Source organism: Rattus rattus, chromosome 17, assembly GCF_011064425.1.
Source record: "Rattus rattus isolate New Zealand chromosome 17, Rrattus_CSIRO_v1, whole genome shotgun sequence".
In the NCBI taxonomy this organism is placed as follows: domain Eukaryota; kingdom Metazoa; phylum Chordata; class Mammalia; order Rodentia; family Muridae; genus Rattus; species Rattus rattus.
In genome coordinates this window covers 29,624,808-29,643,835 of record NC_046170.1, presented here as the reverse complement: position 1 = coordinate 29,643,835, position 19,028 = coordinate 29,624,808, and the positions used below count along the sequence as shown (strand labels likewise).

Below are 19,028 nucleotides of genomic sequence, written 5' to 3'. Positions count from 1 at the left end.
CACCGAGCCTAAAAAGGGGGGTCTTGCTGAAACTCAGAAGAACGAATGGATCCAACAGATACCTGAGAGTTTAAACCAAGAGGAAAAGGAGTCTTTCTGGTTGCAGACAACAATGGACACACACTGCACACGTTTACCTCTTCCAAAAAAACAAACAAAATCTCTAACAACTCTAAGATATTGATTTCACAGTTGCAGTTACTCTCTGAGTAAAAGGAAGACTTTATGTATGGCTTTATATGTATAAGAATTTGGCACAAATGCTAAACTTTATTTTCTTTATATAAAATAGAAATAAAAGCACTTCCTTCATAAAGGTTAAAATATGAAGGCACAGTACTTGGCAAATAACATGTCTATGATTAAAATAAACATAAAAATACTTCACAATTGTCCAGAAGCTTAGAAAAATCTAAACATTACTGCCTATAGAACAGGTTATTCTGTAAAAATAGACTAGTCAAATAAAATGTTGTCACTTATCTTCCATTTGTCCTGACTGAGTGGTGCATTCTTAGTCCAGTCCTCCCAGTAGCAGCCATAGTGAGAGACTAGCTGACTATGTGCTTCCTTGGTTAGAATCTAAAGTGGACAGTTCTTGTGCACCACTCTGATAAAATAGCCAAGAAACAGGCTCTTAGATAAAGGAGAAATGATGCTTTCCCCCTCTATTTTTTTAAGTGTCTGTGCCTGTGTGTGTGTGTGTGTGTGTGTGTGTGTGTGTGTGTGTGTGTACATCTATGTGTATGGTATAAGCATTAGATCCCCTGAAGCTAGAGTTAACACGTCTTTTTTTTTTTTTCTTTTCTTTTTTTTTCGGAGCTGGGACCAAACCCAGGGCCTTGTGCTTGCTAGGCAAGCGCTCTACCACTGAGCTAAATCCCCAACCCCAAGTTAACACGTCTTTGTTGGTGCTGGGATCCAAAGTCTAGTCCTCATGATAGTCCAAGTGCTCTTAGCCACTGAGTTATCTCTCAAGACTTTTCATTCTTTCTTTAACAAGAGAAAGTTTCTGAAATAACTGGACAGAGACAAAACAAAACAATATGAAGCAAAAACCCATCCCAAGCCTGGCCTATGACTCCTGCTTTTAATCCCAGCAGTAAGAGGCAGAAGCAGGCAGATTTCTAGGAGTACAAGGCCAGCCTGGTCTACATAGAGAGTTCCAAGACAGCTAAGACTACATAGACAGACCCTGTCTCAAAAGTAAAACAAAACAAGCAAAACCCATCAGGACTCAGAGCTGAGGAGTATGAAGAGCACTTGCTGTGCAGTCTGATTACTTGAGCTGGGTCCTAGAACCCGTGTGGAAGGAGAATAGACTCCCAAAGTGGTTCTCTTACATACCATGGCCGTAGGGAGTTACACACCCATATTCATATGTCATACACACACACGCACACACAAGCAACATCAAACAAGTTATGAGGGGTGTGTGTGTGTGTGTGTGTGTGTGTGTGTGTGTGTGTGTGTGTGTAGAACGGTAACTGATTGAAGAAGAGGTCATGAGGGGGAGAAAACACAGGAAAAGTAGGAGGACAAAGAGGAATAGAAATAATGTATAATACCCATGTATAAAATTCTCAAAAAAATAAATTGAAAATTAACTTTAAAGACTGAAAAAAATTTAATTACATAAGCAAAACAAAAAAAGATGCAAGAGTTTGTGCTTTCTGGAAACTAATTCAAAACAGACTACAGACTCAAATATTTCATAGCCTCTACAAGGTATAAACCTTCTAGAAGACAAAGTAGACAAACACATGAGTAATCTTGGGTTTGTCAGTGCAGTCTCAGATTTAACACTATGAAACAAAAAGAAGGCAAAATCTGTCATGAAAACTACTCAGGAGAGCCAGGTAGTAGTGGTATAGCCTGTACTTCTAGCACACAGGAGGCTAGCCTGGCCTACAGGGCAAGTTCCAGGACAGTCAGAACTACAAAGTGAGATCTTGTCTTGAAACAAAATAAAACATAACACTATATAACAAATAAAACACGCCTCAGGCCTGCAGGATCGACCTCAACAGACAGAGGCGCCCAGCTGGATCCCTAGAACCACATAAAGGAGAGAGGGGAGAACTGACTTCAGAAAGTAGTGCTCTGCCCTCCCAAGGCAGGCTGTGGCTGTGCGTCCACCCCTAATTCACAACATGCGTGCACACAATAATTAATGAATGAGAAGAATTAAAATCCCCTTTCTGCTAAAGCAGTGGTTTTCAAACTTCCTAAATGCTACAACCCCTTAACACCATTCCTCATGTTGTGGTGACCCCCAACCATAAAATTGTTTTTGTTGTTACTTCATAACTGTAATTTGCTACTGTCATGAATCATAATGTGAATATTTGTGTTTTCCAATGGTCTTGGGTGACCCCTGTGAAAGGGTCTTTCAACCCCTGAAGGGTCACAACCAACAAGCTGCAAACTGCTACGCTAAAGGCACTGTTTAGAGAACGGAAAGATAAACCTCAGACTGAGAATATTTGTTGAGCACATATCTAATAACAGACTTCTTTCTAAATACACAAAGAAACCTCTTAATATTCAGCCATAAACAAAATACCAATCCAATTTAAAATGGGCACAAGAATGATTTTTTGCAGTAAACAATTTTCGTATGTAACCACTAACTGCAAAAGCAAAGGTTATTTGAAAAGAGATATCATAAATAGCCACTTAACACTTTGTCATAAAGGAACAACACAAGTGCAGTAAGTGTGTGCAGTAAGTGTGCAGTAAGTGTGTGTAGTATGTGTGCAGTAAGTATGTGCAGTATGTGTGCAGTAAGTGTGCAGTATGGGTGCAGTAAGTGTGTGTAGTAAGTGTGTGCAGTAAGTGTGCAGTAAGTGTGCAGTAAGTGTGCAGTAAGTGTGCAGTATGGGTGCAGTAAGTGTGTGTAGTAAGTGTGTGTAGTAAGTGTGCAGTAAGTGTGCAGTATGTGTGTAGTATGTGTGCAGTAAGTGTGCAGTAGGTGTGCAATATGTGTGTAGGTGTGCAATATGTGTGTAGTATGTGTAGTAAGTGTGCAGTAAGTGTGTGCAGTATGTGTGTAGTATGTGTGCAGTAAGTGTGCAGTAAGTGTGCAGTAAGTGTGTGCAGTATGTGTGTAGTATGTGTGCAGTATGTGCAGTGGGTGCCAATATGTGTGTATGTATGTGTAGTAAGTGTGCAGGTGTGCGGTATGTGTGTAGTATGTGTGCAGTAAGTGTGCAGTAAGTGTGCAGTAAGTGTGCAGTATGTGTGTAGTATGTGTGCAGTAAGTGTGCAGTAGGTGTGCAATATGTGTGTAGTATGTGTAGTAAGTGTGCAGTGTGTACAGTATGTGTGTAGTATGTGTGCAGTAAGTGTGCAATAAGTGCGCAGTATGTGTGCAGTAGGTGTGTAGTATGTGTGCAGTAAGAGTGTGCAGTAAGTGTGTAGTAAGTGTGCAGTATGTATGCAGTAAGTGTAGGAACAAGACTGAGATCTGCATTCAGCAGGTTTATTGAGAAGAGCAAAGCCAGATAAGCTGGTGACCTGCTAAGGTGACCACAGCCTTCAATACCTGCCAGCCCCTACCTACAGCTTTTCCCTCTTGCTTTTTGCTAGTCACTAACTGCTCAGTAGATTTTGCTTTATTTTACTCTGAGACATGGTCTCACTGTGTGGTCCTGGCTGTCCAGAACTCCCTATATAGGCCAGACTGGACTTGACCTTGGAGACCCACCTGTCTCCCCTTTCCCAACCGCTGGGATTCACAGAATCACCACACCAGCCTATACATTTCTTTTAATACTGATACTGAAGCCATATGAACTAAATCTTTATCAGTGGATGGACATAGTTTAAAGGTCACAAGAGGAAGCAAACAGACCCTCTCTGCTTCTATTCAAACAGCTTTCAGTAGATCTGGGGAGGGCACATGATTGGCAAGAATACCTCTGTTATGATAGCTTTCTGGTCCTTCACTCTCTGTGCCTCCTCTGGGTCATGCTCCAAGCTGAAGACTTTAGAAAGAGGTACTGGCTTTCCACCTCGGCACAGGACAGCTTGGCACGTGCCAACATTGGCTACAGTCAAGCTAAAACTACTTGTTGGGTCGGCAGTGTCAGGTCGAATATAGCACAGGAGAGCAGAGGAACCTAGCTTCTGGCCAGCCATTCCTAATTTCCTGTGTAGAAAGAAAAGAAAATGAAGACATGGCAACTAGTGTTATGGTGAACTACTCACCCTCATCCAACCACGGCAGGTACTTGTGATGGTGGCGGTGGCGGAGAAAAGTCTAGCCTACCACTCTCGGCCACAAAGACTTTTGGGGGTGTTATATGGCACAATAGGGGTATCTCTCTCCACTGTCCCTGGGTCTGTCCACAGATATCCCCCCTGTGAAGCCTTCAGACTGCAGCGCGAGTTTCTAGGACTAATGCTGAGAAGGCTGGGGACACTTTGAGAAGCACCTGGGTTCTAAGCTCCTAGATGCTAATGTCTTATGCTAATGAGGAAGAAGAGTTGGATAAATCACAGTAATTATTCTAACACATAATCTGCCTGTTGGCCTTCTGTAGGTTATCAGCTAATGGATAATCTTGGGAAAGCACATACCCTTCTTTCCCTAAATGTTCACACACAGACTGGCATAGAACTTCCGTATTGTGCTAGCCTTCCCAGATGCTTAGCAAAAGTGGGCAGATGACTCCACTGGTTCTTTAAAGAGGAATGACTACCACCTCTGCTGATGCCAAGAGACTGTGGTACAGGAAGCGGAACAGCTCTCTGATCCTGGGTCTGTAAGCAATGCCCTTCCACTCCTGAGACTTACTTTCTAGAAGCCAAGTGGAGCTAGGGATTATCCGACCCACCTGCTTACCTGTGAGACACCAGGAAGGTGTTGGCCATGAAAACGGTGTCACTTGTTGAGTGCTGTACCTCTTCCAAAAGCACGTCTGCCATTGTACACTGCAGCAGACGGGGGAGTTCCTCATTCCTGTCCCCATCAAACATGCCGTACACAGCCCCCACGCCCTCTGCAAAGTTATCCATAGCCAGAGCAGACACACAGAGTCTGGAACAAAGATGAGAAACATAATCACAAGAGATTACTGGCAAAGATTTTTCTTCAGAAGTTCCTTTTCAAAAGTATTAGGTGAAGATGGACAGGCATCATGGTAAGTCTATGTCCATAAGAAGGCAGCTCCTAGATGAGACGGTCAGGCAGCACTGACAGAGACACATCCTAAGGCAAGGAGATTCAGGTATATGCATAGGCAGTCCATATTAACTTTGCAGTGCTACCAAAAGCTAGAAAGATACATTTTTCTGGTCATGGAGATTAAGAACTCACTTTGTCAGTGTCCCTCAGTGAAGATCATTAGAGCACACCTGCCGATAAAATTGGGTTTATTCCCCTTGCTCCAAGGAGAATTGTTCTCCATAGAACAGTGTGTAGGCAGAAGGTATAGAGAAAAACTTAATATAGGACATGGGCTTTGGCGGGACCATTCTGAGAAGTCTACAGGAGCAGAGGATCATCTCCAATTGGGGGAATTGAAAATCAGTGCTATTTATGACTGGGCCTTGCTATAAATTTCACTCATAGAAAAAGAAATTTATTTCCTAAGAAGACATTAAGAGGTATTTAGTACTTTGTGGGCTACATGTTCCCTTTATCCTCTTTCTCTCTCATGGCTTTAGAAGGATCTTATCTCGTGCTAAAGTTCTGAGACTCATGACGGTGAGACAGACAGGACAGCGCAGTCTAGTGGTGACAGCAGAGCAGGCCTAGGAGGCGATGGGTGTCTGTCTCTCCAGTCCCCAGGCCTGAGACTCACTTATTCCTCTGCCCAGCCATCTCAGCCAGTCCATGGCTCCAGAAGGTTGATGTAACTGTAGAATCTGTGGTCGGTAAAGGTTTCTGATCAATTTTCAGTGTTGTGATATGGCTGTAGGAGGTGAAGAAGGGAAGATTAAATCATATTCTCTTCTGTATTTTATCAGAACTATCATAACAATGATGCACTTTTTAGAAAGTCATCTTTTGACAGACTAAGATGCATTTCCAGAAAGAATAAATCAAAGTGGGATGATGAACCCGTGGCTCTGATGTAGGAGAAGAGAGAGTGGTAGGAGAAACAGAAGCTAAAGACAGGCTCAACTAAGAGGTCACAAAGGTCTCTAAGCTTCTGCTGTCTACTTCCTTAAGCTATATAAAAGACCTTGAAAGAATACATGCGCATTGTCACCTAGATGTTAAAATATGACTTCTGCCACCAGACATGTATCTATGCCTGCCAAGTAAAATGACTTGGTGTGTAGCTCAGTAGAAATGAACCAAAGACAAGAGTCTAAGCGTGTTCCGGCCTAATCCACTCTGTTCCTTTAATTAACCGAGATTTCCACAATCTAACGATAACTCACTGATGGCTGAAACATATGGAATCGGTTTCAGATTTTCTTTTCTTACCTAAACATGTCCAAAGTCTTGTGTTCCAGAACCAGATTTGTATTTCCTGTAAGATCAAGGTCTTGTAAAGTGGCAGGCAGAGTCTCTGGAATTAGTATTTCTGTCAAATCATTGCAACTCAGGTCAACAAACTGAGAAGAAATAGAGAAACCAAACAAGAGTACAATTCATTCAAATTCAAACATTCAATCTTCCCCTTAGCTTCAATTGGGAACTTATTTCTTCCCAGGAATGAATTCAGTAGACTCAGAATTTAAAGTGAGCACATGGGAAGAGAACAAGACGCACTCTATCTCTGAAGAAAAGAGGAATTCAGCCACATTCATGGGCAGCACATATTAGCTTTGCACAGCTATAAAGCGGTCTGGCCATGCTGTTTAAGTAGTTTTGTCACTATTATTCAGCCAACACCTCTAGGGCACGCCTGTGGTTAAAGTTGTTGACTCTCGTTATAGTGATAGGGAAGGAACCTGACATAGGATTGGGGCTTGGCTTGGCCATTTGAGGGAAGGTCTAAGAAAGTAGAGGACTGTCCCCTGTTTGGGGATATCAGAAGGCAGCAGTTCAGTCCTGTCTCTCAATGAATCTTTTTGGCAGAAGGAAAAATGAGCTCAGGAGAAAGTCTTTTGAGGGAGGCAATCTTATTCATGCTCCTTGCTTCTTCCTTTTAACAAAGGCACCTCACTCTCACCCTTGACGTTCTGCAGTGAGGATGTCAGGCTACTCATCCAAGTACCTGAATCTGAGGCAGCTGCAGGATCTCTGGGAAAATGCTGATGTTGTTGGCATGAGCGACAAGGGTGTGCAGCCTTTTGCAGTTTGCTATGGTTGTGGGAATAGCTTTAAGCTTGTTCCCACTTAGATTCAGTTCTTCCAGTTGCTCCAATTTGTTTAGTTTACTGAAAAAAAAAACAAAAACAAAAACCAAGAAATCAAAGCATCATGCGGTGTCAGAAAAGAGCAGCTGCCAGGTTGCACTATTTTCTAGCAGCCGCAGGGTAAAGACAACTTGGTCTTACTGCAAAGACCCTTGTAAGAAGAGAAGAATCAGACGTCAACCATGCTCAGTTCACCGTTGCCACCAAGCCTGCTGCCTGTCAGCACGACAGCCGCTCAGCACTCAGGGCTTCCGCTGCGCTGCCCTTGTTTTCCCACAGAGGTGGGCACAGCATCGTCTGACTTGTAGTCCATGGAAAAGCACTGGCCTAGTGTGGAAAGCCTAGTGTGGCCTTCCTTGCTGCAGCACTAACAAGGCTGCAAAATCCTATGTCAGTGAGCGACCGGGCTTCCCCGTGCCCACTGTAAGCTGAAGAGGCTGAGGCCCCTTGCACGTCCACAGATGCCGACTAGCACCCCCGCCACTCACCACCAAGGTCTTGCACACACAGCACCCTGCTCGGGACACGGGAACTCTTTACACCACTCTGACTGCAAAGCTCTTCACATGTTAACCAAAATATCCTAAACCTAATGTCTACATTAACAAACTTCTCTAATTTCTTTGGAAACAATAATGTGTAAAGTTTGGAAAATAAATCACCAATAGTACTAGCAATCTGAAAGAATTACTATTACAATCTCACTAAACTTCCCATCAGATTTCTCTAAACAGTTTTTAGACTTTCTTTCTTTCTTTTTCACAAGCACGTGTATTTGCCTGCATGGGCCATGGAGGCCAGAAGAGGATGGATGCACATGCTAGAAACCAAACCCAGGTCCTCGGCTTTCAACTACTAAGCCATCTTCAGTTCCCCAAATCACTACTTTGTCTGAATTCTCCACCTTATCTTTCTTTTTTTAATTATTTGTTTATTTTACATATGTGAGTTCACTGTCACTCTCTTCAGACACACCAGAAGAGGACATCAGATCCCATTACAGATGGCTGTGAGCCACCATGTGGTTGCTGGGAATTGAACTCAGGACCTCTGGAAGAGCAGTTAGCGCTCTTAACCGCTGAGCCATCCCTCCAGCACCCCTACCTTATCTTTCTAATACATCACAATTTCAACTGCTAGGAAATTCATATTTTGCAAGTGCACCTCCTCATGAGATACACACCTATACTATACTGAAAAGAAAACTCATACATTTAATAAGTAAGCTTAGAAAATTATTCGGTTGTATTATGTGATAATATATGTACACTTAAAGAAACTGGAAATAAAGACAAATAATTATTTGTGTGTGTGTGTGTGTGTGTGTGTGTGTGTACAACTTTTATGTGCATAAGCAGGTGTGTGTGCACAAAGAGAAACCTGGAGTCAACACTGGGTAGCTTGTTTGTGTTTTTTGAGATGGGGCTCCACTAAGCCTGAAGCTGGACTAGCTTGCCTGCCACCCCAAAGACCCTCCTGTCTCTACTTCCCCAGTGCTGGGGTCACAGGTGTGTACTACACCGCTGGTCTTGATGTGAGTTCCAGTAATCTGAACTTAAGTCAAGTAAGCACAGCACGCACTCTACCAACTGGACCATCTTACCAACAACTCCCCCAAAATCTATTAATGCAACCACTATAAATAATCACATAATGAGTGCTATCTGACAAAATGCTAAATTCATGTAAAAGGCATTTACAAAGACCTGGGTATGATGACAAAGGCATATAATGGAGGGTGACACAGTTATCATGAGTGAGTTCACTTGGACCTAGTGGTGACATGTGTATCTTTAAAAGGCATTCCCAGGGCCAATTTTCATTGTTTTTCTTTTTCTTTCTTTTCTTTTCTTCCTTCGACCCCATCCCGAGACAGGGTTTCTCTGTGTATTCTCCTGTAGACCAGGCTGGCTTTGAACTCAGAGATCCATGTGCCTCTGCCTACCAAGTGCTAGGATCAAAGGTGTGTACCACCACTGCCTGGCTTTTTTATTTATTTATTTTAATGTGCACTGGTATTTTACCTGCGTGTATGTCTGTGTGAGGGTAACAGGCCCCTGGAAGTAGAGTTACAGAGAGTTGTAAGCTGCCATGGGGATGCTGAGAACTGAGTCCAAGTCCTCTGGACAAGCAGCCAGTGCTCTTAACCACTGAACCCTCCTCTTCTCTTTTACACTACTCCTAGCCTAGGTTCTTCTGACTTGTAAATGGAAATACAATACCCATATCCTAAGTCAGCTGCTTATTGAGTATACAACTGTGCCTGGTGAGTCACTAGATAAAGGAAGGCACTTGCTGCCAAGCCTGACTATCTGAATTTGATCCTGCTTATTGAGTATACAACTGTGCCTGGTGAATCACTAGATAAAGGAAGGCACTTGCTGCCAAGCCTGACTATCTGAATTTGATCCCTGGGATCCACCTGGTAGAAAGAACAAGCCAATTCCTACAAGATGGTCAGCAGGCCTAGAATAAGAAACTGTAGAATATGGTTGCTGGGACTTGAACCCAGGACTCTAGAAGAGCAATCAGTGCTCTTAACCACTCACTGAGCCATCTCTCCAGCCCCAAAAATGTTATATTTTTTTTAATGACAGAATTTTGGGAGTGGGTATGGGGAGCAGGGTCTTGTGCATTCCAGGTTGACTTTGAACTTGATATATAGGTGAAAATGGCCTTTATTTCTGACCCTCTTGCTGCTATCTCTCAAATGCTGAGATTACAGATAAGTGCTACCATAACTGCCTTATGCAGGGCTGGGGATGGAGCATGCGGCTTGTGCATATTGGGCAAGGACTCCAGCAACTGAGTTACATTTTTTTATTTATTTATTTATTTATTTTTTTTTTCGGAGCTGGGGACCAAACCCAGGGCCTTGCGCTTGCTAGGCAAGCGCTCTACCACTGAGCTAAATCCCCTACCCCTACATTTTTTAAAAGTTAAATTTATTTTGAAATATACACATTCTTCCACGGTCACTGTTTAAACTTGGGCTCCAGGGACTCTCCCTCATGTCTTCTTGCTGTGACAGATTATTAACATTCTCCTCTCTCCTCCAGTCCTAACTCCTACCTGGCAACTTAGTACCTTTGTTTCAAATTTATGTTTATCTATAAGTGTGTGGGGGTGAATGCCACACCTGTGCAGTTGCCCTCAGAGGCCAGAAGAGGGAGTTAGATCCCTTGGAGTGGGAGTTACAGCCTCGCATGAGTGCTGGGAACTGAACTTGGGTTTTCTAGGAGAGTAGCAAGCACTTTTAACCACTAAGTCATCTTCTCAGTTCCCAAACTGGGATCTTCAATGTCTTGTATTTGTACGCTGCATGGAAACTACTTAGACCAGAGGTTCTGAACCTGCGATTTACAACACCCTTGGCAAATCTCTCATGCCCAAAAATATTTATGTTAGGGTTCATAATAGTAGCAAAATTAAAGTTATGAAGTAGCAATGAAAACAATTTTATGGCTGGGGGTCACCACAATGTGAGGAACTGTATTAAAGGGTCACAGAATTGGAAAAGTGAGAACCACTCCTAGATGCTGTAGGTTCTCCAATCTGACTGTAGGTTCAAGGACAGAGGCACAAATAAGTAAGTGACACACATTACACATTTTATAAAAATACATATAAAGAATAAACTATTAGACATCATATTATATAATACACTGGTGATAAGAAAAAACTTAAGAGATTTAAATTTTATTTCATAACTCTGTACTTTTCTGGGTAGAATATTCTCAGATCATTATTAAATAATTAAAACAAAAATCAAACACCTCTTAACTGCAATCTCTTTGGCTATTCCCACTCAACCAGGGATGACTTAAGCAAGCTTTTCCTGCTGAGCTAATGAGGTCACAGCACCAGCAAGTCAGACGTGTCATAGCTCGATAGCTAAGACAGACTGCAACCACTCACCTTGCAGGAAAGGTCTGTAGCTGGTTGTTTGCAAGGTGCAGAACGCGCAGGTGTGGGTGCCCGACCAAAACAGGTATGCACTGGTCTGTCAGAAGGTTGTTGGTCAGGTACAGCAGCTGCAGCACACTCAGGCTCTCCTCTCCAGCACACGCAGAAGGCAAAGACTCCAGACTATTTGCGGATGCATTCAAGTACCTGAGACTGACAGAACATCATTCCCTTCGAGTCTGCTGCCTTGTTAAGTAGAAACCATCATGCCCTTGCAACGGGGAATGCTGCTACCAAGCTCCCAAAGTCAAGAATCATTTCCTCCAGGAAGTTTTCTCTGTATCTATGTAACTCAAAACCAGATGGCAAGAAGGAACACAGGCCTGGCTATTTTTCGAGCTATTTTTCTATAATGGCTGCAAGCAAACCCACCTTTTCCCATTGCCATGGACACCACTGAATACCACTGTAATACACATCTGAACTATAAAGATAACCTTCAAATGATGTTGTCTCTTTGTAACAAATCACTATGTATTTAACTAGTCGCATAATACTGATAGTGTATCTACACAGACTATTTACACTTTTGTACACATATTACTATAGATACTACAATGAAAATCTTGGATTCTTATCCAATTATTTTCCTAGGGTACAGTTCTAAAAACAGACCTTATGGGGAAAGGGAATACATGGTTTTTAGTGGCTTTTAAAAATATTCTGCCTCTTTAAGGTCCAGAAAAGCTTTATCAAATAGCAGTTGTATTGTTTCTTGGCATTTTGGCTAAGAGTAAGTCCAAACTGCACTATACAAAACGAATGCAACATATATATATATATATATATATATATATGTGTGTGTGTGTGTGTGTGTGTGTGTGTGTGTGTATATACAACATATATATACATATATATATATACATATATACACAGTACATAAGTCGGTTTAATCTTTGTCCGTTGAACAAACAAGCCATGGTATAATTTTAATAATGGGACAAATATAATGTTTATAAACACAGAATATCCTCAATGAAAGGAAACATCATTAAACTTGTGTCTTGTTGTCTTGTGTGTGTGTGTGTGTGTGTGTGTGTGTGTGTGTGTGTGCGTATAGACAAGAGGACGATCTTGAGTGTCATATTCAAAAAGCCACCCATGGGATGGTGACATGGCTGGTTGGCAAGCCCCAGGGATCCAGATGTCAGAACAGCTATGCCAGAATAATAAGCACACACTACCATGCCTTGCAATTTTACGTGAGTTCTGGGTAACTGAACTCAGATCCTTATGCCTGTAAGGAATGCACTTTGCCAACTGAGCGCTCTCCAGTTTCAACTTGTGTGTTGTTAAATGCATATCAGCATCCCTAATGAGCTTTTAAGTTTGTGAGGATCATGTGTGTCTGTTCTGACAGCACTGTGTTAAGTAGATGGTTTCTTAACTATCTTCAGTCACTTAAGACTACATTTTAGGTTATATTATGCAAGAATACACGCTTGTTAATTAACAATTTCAACACTTCACAGAAAGTTGCCCAACAGAAGATTCCCCTCAAACAGTGTCATTTCTTTTTTAATGTTGTTATTTTATTTTGAGGAATATCCAGCTAAGAGTATTACCAATTAAGAGAGACATAAACTGGACAACAGGAAACAAGAAACCTGTGGACTCTGGCTGCAGGTATGTCTCACAGCTGTGAGCCTGTGTCAAATCCCTGCTCCTTACCTGTTTCTCCATCTCGTACACTCCCTTCTTATATTGTAAAGACGGCCATTAAAAAGCAGCTTTCCTGGGCTAGAATTGCGGAACTGTAGAGCAGTACTTACTATGAGCAATACTCTGAACTTAATCCCTAGCACCACAAAAATAAATAATAAATAAGTATCTACTTTTTCTTTAAAGATGACATTTAAGTAAACCTGATTATAAATATTAAAACAGGAAGAAAACCATCTACTCACTAATTGATAACAAGATGGCAAATAATACCTTCTAGAAAGATGTTACATTCAAATTCATGATGTTCAAAGCAGCTAACTAGTGTTCTAGACGTCAGGAAAACACAACTCAAAGACCACTTGCCTAAGCTTTAATAAAGCTGACTTTAGTAGCCAGTCCTTTTTCCTTAATGCAGAGCTGAAATTCATCAAAGGTTCTACCTGAAGCTATTTCTCTCTGACTACAGTGAAACCCCAAGTGTCCCCAGCCTGTTGAAAGCATTTACCACAATAATGAAGTATTGGACAGTTACTTCAACTTTCAAGCTTATTATGAACACTTATACTTTCTATCATGCAAATGAGCACCGCGTGTGTGCAGAGCCGTAACTCTAACACAGAGAGCACCGGGGCAGGGCGGTGCGGTGGGAGGCAATGACTGTCCTCTGCAGCACTCACTTTAAGGCCTTGGAGAACAGTGTGTCCGGCAGCCTGGACAGAGTGTTATGCTGGATATCCAGTACCTCGAGGGGAATGTGCTCCACCAGTGCCGGAAGGACATGGATGTGGTTGTGTCCTACCATCAGTTTCCGAAGACTCAGACTACTCAGAATTCTAAGAAGAAACAAAAGCTTACTTCAATCCTTTGTAAGTCTGTTATAGATCAGCTAATTAAGATTAGTCAATGACCCTACTATTGGAATATGCAACCACTGACAAGTGACTGAGTCAAGTAAGTTGTCACTTCTGTCACCTAGCACCCACCCAGAAGTCACAGTGAGATTCTGAGTACAGTGGCACAGAATCTAAACCTGGGGCTCAAGCGATCCTTTCACAGGAGTCACCTAAGACCATATAGGAAAACACAAATATTTAATTATGATTTATAACTGCAGCAAGATTATGGCTATGAAGTGCTGGGATAATCTTCTGCACTGTACCACTCCAACGTTGGCTTGTGTGCCAGCAGAGAGCTGAGAACTGTCTGACTTTGGTACTGATGGTTTAATGCGGCATCGTCTGTCTCAGTGCTCTGTAAACATCTTCTGCATTACCTGATGGGTTTAATAAAGAGCTGAGCAGTCTATAGCTGAGGCAGGAGAGGACAGGTGAAACATCCAGAAAGAGAGTGGAACTGTGGGAAACAATCAGTTGTGTTGAGGGGAGGGGAAAAGATTCGCCAACCAGACACAGAGGAACAGGTGCCCAGACTGAAGAGAGGTAACAGGCCACATGGCAGAACATAGATTATAATGAACAGGTTAATTAAGTCATACGAGCTAATTAGAAATAAGCCTAGACTATGAGGCCTAAGCATTCATAAACAAATATAAGTCTCTGTGCCATTACTGGAAGCTGGTGGGTCAAGACAGTCTGGTAATAATGCAGTAGCGATGAAAATAATTTATGGTTGGGGGTTACCAAAACATGAGGAACTGTATTAAAGGGTTGAAGCTTTAGGAAGGTTGAAAGCCACAGGTAAAGCAGTTTCTAGAATAAATTTATTTTAACTTAAGTCTAGACAGAAATGAAATCTGGACAGCATTTATCAATACTGATAACTCAGTCTGTTTATTAATATAATTCCATAATGAAAATTTTATTACAATAAAAATTATTAAGAGTTTAAAATATTATATCACTAGGCAGTTATCAATAAAATCCAAAAAGTGTTAGTGACTTGCCCAAGATGTAGTGATCTGCCAAAGGTCTCACTAAACCGTTAACACTGTCTGGATATGACAATCAGAGACTCTGTGCTGACCTACTGTGCTACAAAGCCTCTATGTTAATTTTAAAGACTCCAAAAGCCTACATTTTAAATTTAAATACTTCAGAATATATAGTATAACATCCTCACCTACCCCTCAAGCACCACTATCTCCCTCCTCAAGTTAGGTAAATCTCACCACCTGGTAATGGTGAATTCAAATGCCACCTTACCACAAAGTACTCTCTATTTAAAGTTCTCCTGAAATTTTAAAACAATTTATAAATGTCGTGACTAAAAGTAAGCCTCCAGGATAAGAATGCTATATTCAAATGGTATCTCCCTGGTGAACTGTTGCCTTCTACAGGTTCCCTAACTGTCCTTAGGCTCCTCATCTGAATCTAAGGAGAGACTGACAATATTACAGAAAAGGGATTAAAGGATTAGTTAGATCATAAAACCGGAGTTCTCAGGACATTTCCAGCTCATTATAAGTCACCCTACAGAAGTTATATTCCTATTATCATACCACTAACCATGCCAGAAACTGACAGCACATGTTAGCAGTTATCCGTGTGTACGTTACAGAGTCCTACTAAGTTTCTTGTTGGCTAAGGTCATGCACTAGTCATCACTATGTCCTTATAGCAACTCCTACTCAGCAGGTCCTTCAACAGTCACCAACAATGAAAGGCAACCTGAAACTAAAGAAGCACTTAAACACATATATCATGCATGCATGCATATGTACACATACCTCATGGGAACCTCTGTAAGCAGATTGTGGCTTATATCTAGTATTTCTAGCTTTTTTGCTTCACAGGCCCAGTCAGGGATACATTCTAGCAAGTTTCTGCAAAGAATAAGAATCATCACTTAAGGTAAAAAGTTACTATGGTTTGGATATTAAATGTTTCCTTCAAAGACATGTTACTGCAGTTTGTTCTAGTAGCATGTGGTGCTATTATAAATTGGTGGGTGGGACTGAAGAGATGGGTCAGTGATATAGAGCAATGGCTGCTCTTCCAGAGGACCAGGGTTCAATTCCTAGCACCTCCATATCAGCTTACAACCATCTCTATTTGCAGTCCCAGGGCACCAGGCATACATGTGGTATTACAGACATAAACACGGACAAAACATCCACACACAGAAATTTTTCTAAAAGTTAATTAAAAACAAATTAACTGGTGGGATTAAGCCAGGGTGACAGCTCACACTGTAATCCTAGCACTTGGGAGGTTGAGGCAAGCATGAGGATCATTAAGTTCAAGGCCAGCCCGGGTTAAATATAGAGAACATTTTAAAAAACAAACAGAAGAAAGATAAAAAGGATAAGGAAAAGGAGGAAGCAAGAGCTCAAAGGAGAGCTGGCCTCTTCTCAGTTGTCATGAGGTAAGTCACTACGACTGCCACCATAATACTATATACTTCCTTAGGGACCCAAGATGACATGGTAAGTGGCCACGGATCCGAGAGTGCAAGCTAAAATAGACTTTCCTTCTTCTAAATTGCTTATTTCATCATAGTTATGAAAATCTAAAGAACAAACTAATGGAATGTGTTTCATTAGGCGCTAATGTGTATATTAAGTCACCTATAAGAACCTTAGGGCAGGAACACTATTTCTAAGAAGTGTCTGGGATGCTGCCAGAAATACCGTTGTCAATCAGAAAATGCTGTTACTGTAGAAAGGTAGAGACAAAAACTCAAATGTGCACAGCAATTTATACCAACTGTGTCACATCACATGTTCAGAGAAGACTTTGAACAGAAGCAACAGGATGTAGTGAGACAAGATGAGGAGAGATTTGGAGGAAGTGGTATCAAAGATGATCAGGAATTCCATGAGTAATGGCAGAGAGAAGAGAAGCAAATTCTGAGAAAAACAGAAGGAGTAACAGTGAGAAAGTAGAGGCAAAAGGCAACGAGGAGCAGGGCAAAGCTTCAAGCCACTGGAAATATGAACTTGAAATAGTTAAGACCTCACCATAAAGACTTCTATTGTCAGATGTAACCTACCCTTCTAGATCGCAAGGTGTCTACCAATTAGGTGGCAGAAGACGTGAGAGCTATGTAGGAGAAACAGACACTGTGTGACAACTTAGAGGGAAGGACACTTGGCCTGCAATAGACCAGGGCAACTTATTGCTAAGAAGCCTGACATCTGGGTTATATTCTGTGCCCTCACATGAAGGTACTCAGGCAAAGATGGCAACTTGAGTCAGAGCACAGAGATGGCAAGGAGGAGTGTGTGTGTGATGGGATGCCCAGCAGTTTGGCAATGCTGGAGCATGAAATGATGGGAGCAGAGGGGAAAGGAGGCTGGAACCAAGTCTGAACCATGTCTGGAAAGTTCTTACTTGGTCCTCTATGTACAGGACCTACATCAAGGGTTTATAAGCTATATACAGATGATGTCAGCTATGCACTTTAAATACATTACTGGTACATAAAGCCCAGTAAAGAGGATTCTGCCAAAAAGAAAGAAAAGGAAGAAAAACGAAAGGAAAGAAGAAGAATCAGGAATGATGTAGGTCCAAGTGAGTAGTCATTCAGCTGAAGGAGAGGGAGGAGTTCCAGCACTGCCAAGGGGGCAGAAATGACGATGGCTTGGAGAAGGATTAGGCTTAGGAAGGAGGACAGAATAAAGGACAAAAGCTACTTTCAGGCTTCTGGCTTAAATGACAAGAATGATCAGCATGTCGGTGCTGAGTATGAACAGACAAAGAAAATAAGAATGGTGCAGTGGGAAATGAGTTAATTTTACACAGGTTTGAGGCTCCTGGGGGTGTAGGTAGCAAAATTAACTAGTGAAGAACTGGATACATGAGCCTAACCTGAGAGAAAAGGATCATTCTAGAAAATTGATTGATGCCAACACTTAGGAGTGACTCAGATCACTGGACTCAGTGAGACTGCATCTACAACAGGGCAGTGTACCAAGTCAGAACTTGGGGGTGACTGCCTGCAGGAGAACACAGCAGCAGAACCAAAGAGCAGAAGCAATGAATAACATGGCTTTACAAACAACATGGCCAATTTGTAAGCTGCTTTTAAAAACAAAGAGAGAACAAATGTCAGTAGAGAAAAGTGAACTAGAGAGGGCCTAAAGTGAGCTGCTGACAGGGTAAGGAAATATAAGTAAGGAAACAGAGATCTCATGAGAAATTTAGACACAAGGTGAAGACAGTAGAATTAAGCAACATTTTGTTTATTCAGACAGAAGAGATCTAAGTCCTCTTACTCTCCCAGAGGCTCCTTCCTTTAGCCATGAAATAGTCTCTCTCTCCCTCCCCTGAAGCACCCCCCCAATCAAAACAAGCTCCACCCTTATGGAGAGACTCACCGGGAGAGTTCCAAAGAAGTGAGCAGGCTTGGTACTGGATAGACATTCACTGCTGTCAGCTCTATGAGAAAACAGACAATATGTTAACAATGCTCTCTAACAAGAAAGCAAGAACTACTGGAGAGGGTTGGAAAGATGGCTCAGTGGTTAAGAGCATCTACTGCTCTTCCAGAGGACCCCAGTACAGGTCCCAGCACTACAGCAGGTAGTTCAAACAGCCTGTTAATTCCAGTTTCCAGGGGATCTGATGCTACAGGCCTTCATGGCACCTGCACATTCCCACACATATATACACATCTCTCTTTTTTTTTTTTAAAGAAACAGCTGATAAACAAAGCAAAAGTGGCTTTGTGGGGATGACTAAAGATAAAAACTACTGGCAGCTCACTCTGCTGTCTAACACTAGTCTGTCTTTGCAAACACACAACTACTAACTTTCGGGTCTTTTGCATTTACACTACATCAGTAATGTTAACACTACAGCCACTTATGTTAATAGTACCACTTAGTTTTCTAACTTGAAAAGTTTAATACTTGAACTTTAAAAAAGCATTTATTTTTTATTACATATATGGGTATGGTATGAAAATACAGTATAGGGGCCCCCAGAGAGCAGAGAAATTGGATCTCCTTGAGGTGAAGTTAGTAGGCAACTGTGAGAACTTCATATGGGTGCTAGGAACCTACCTCAGGTTCTCTGCAAGAGCACTGAGAACTCTTAACCACTGAGCCATCTCTCCGGTCCAATATCTAAATTTTCGGTAAAATAATCTCACTTGTAGTTGAAGCATAACGTAGA

General features: G+C 41.8%; 1 protein-coding gene across 1 annotated transcript in view; it reads right to left on the bottom strand.

Annotated features, from left to right (window-relative positions):
* Phlpp2 (PH domain and leucine rich repeat protein phosphatase 2) overlaps positions 1-19,028 on the bottom strand; it is a 70,123-nt gene that overhangs the window by 5,499 nt on the left and 45,596 nt on the right. The window contains 9 exon segments of the mRNA XM_032888081.1: positions 3,922-4,153; positions 4,850-5,044; positions 5,811-5,921; positions 6,443-6,573; positions 7,179-7,341; positions 11,239-11,439; positions 13,629-13,784; positions 15,638-15,733; positions 18,230-18,290. Of these exon segments, the coding sequence (XP_032743972.1) occupies positions 3,922-4,153; positions 4,850-5,044; positions 5,811-5,921; positions 6,443-6,573; positions 7,179-7,341; positions 11,239-11,439; positions 13,629-13,784; positions 15,638-15,733; positions 18,230-18,290 (1,346 nt within the window).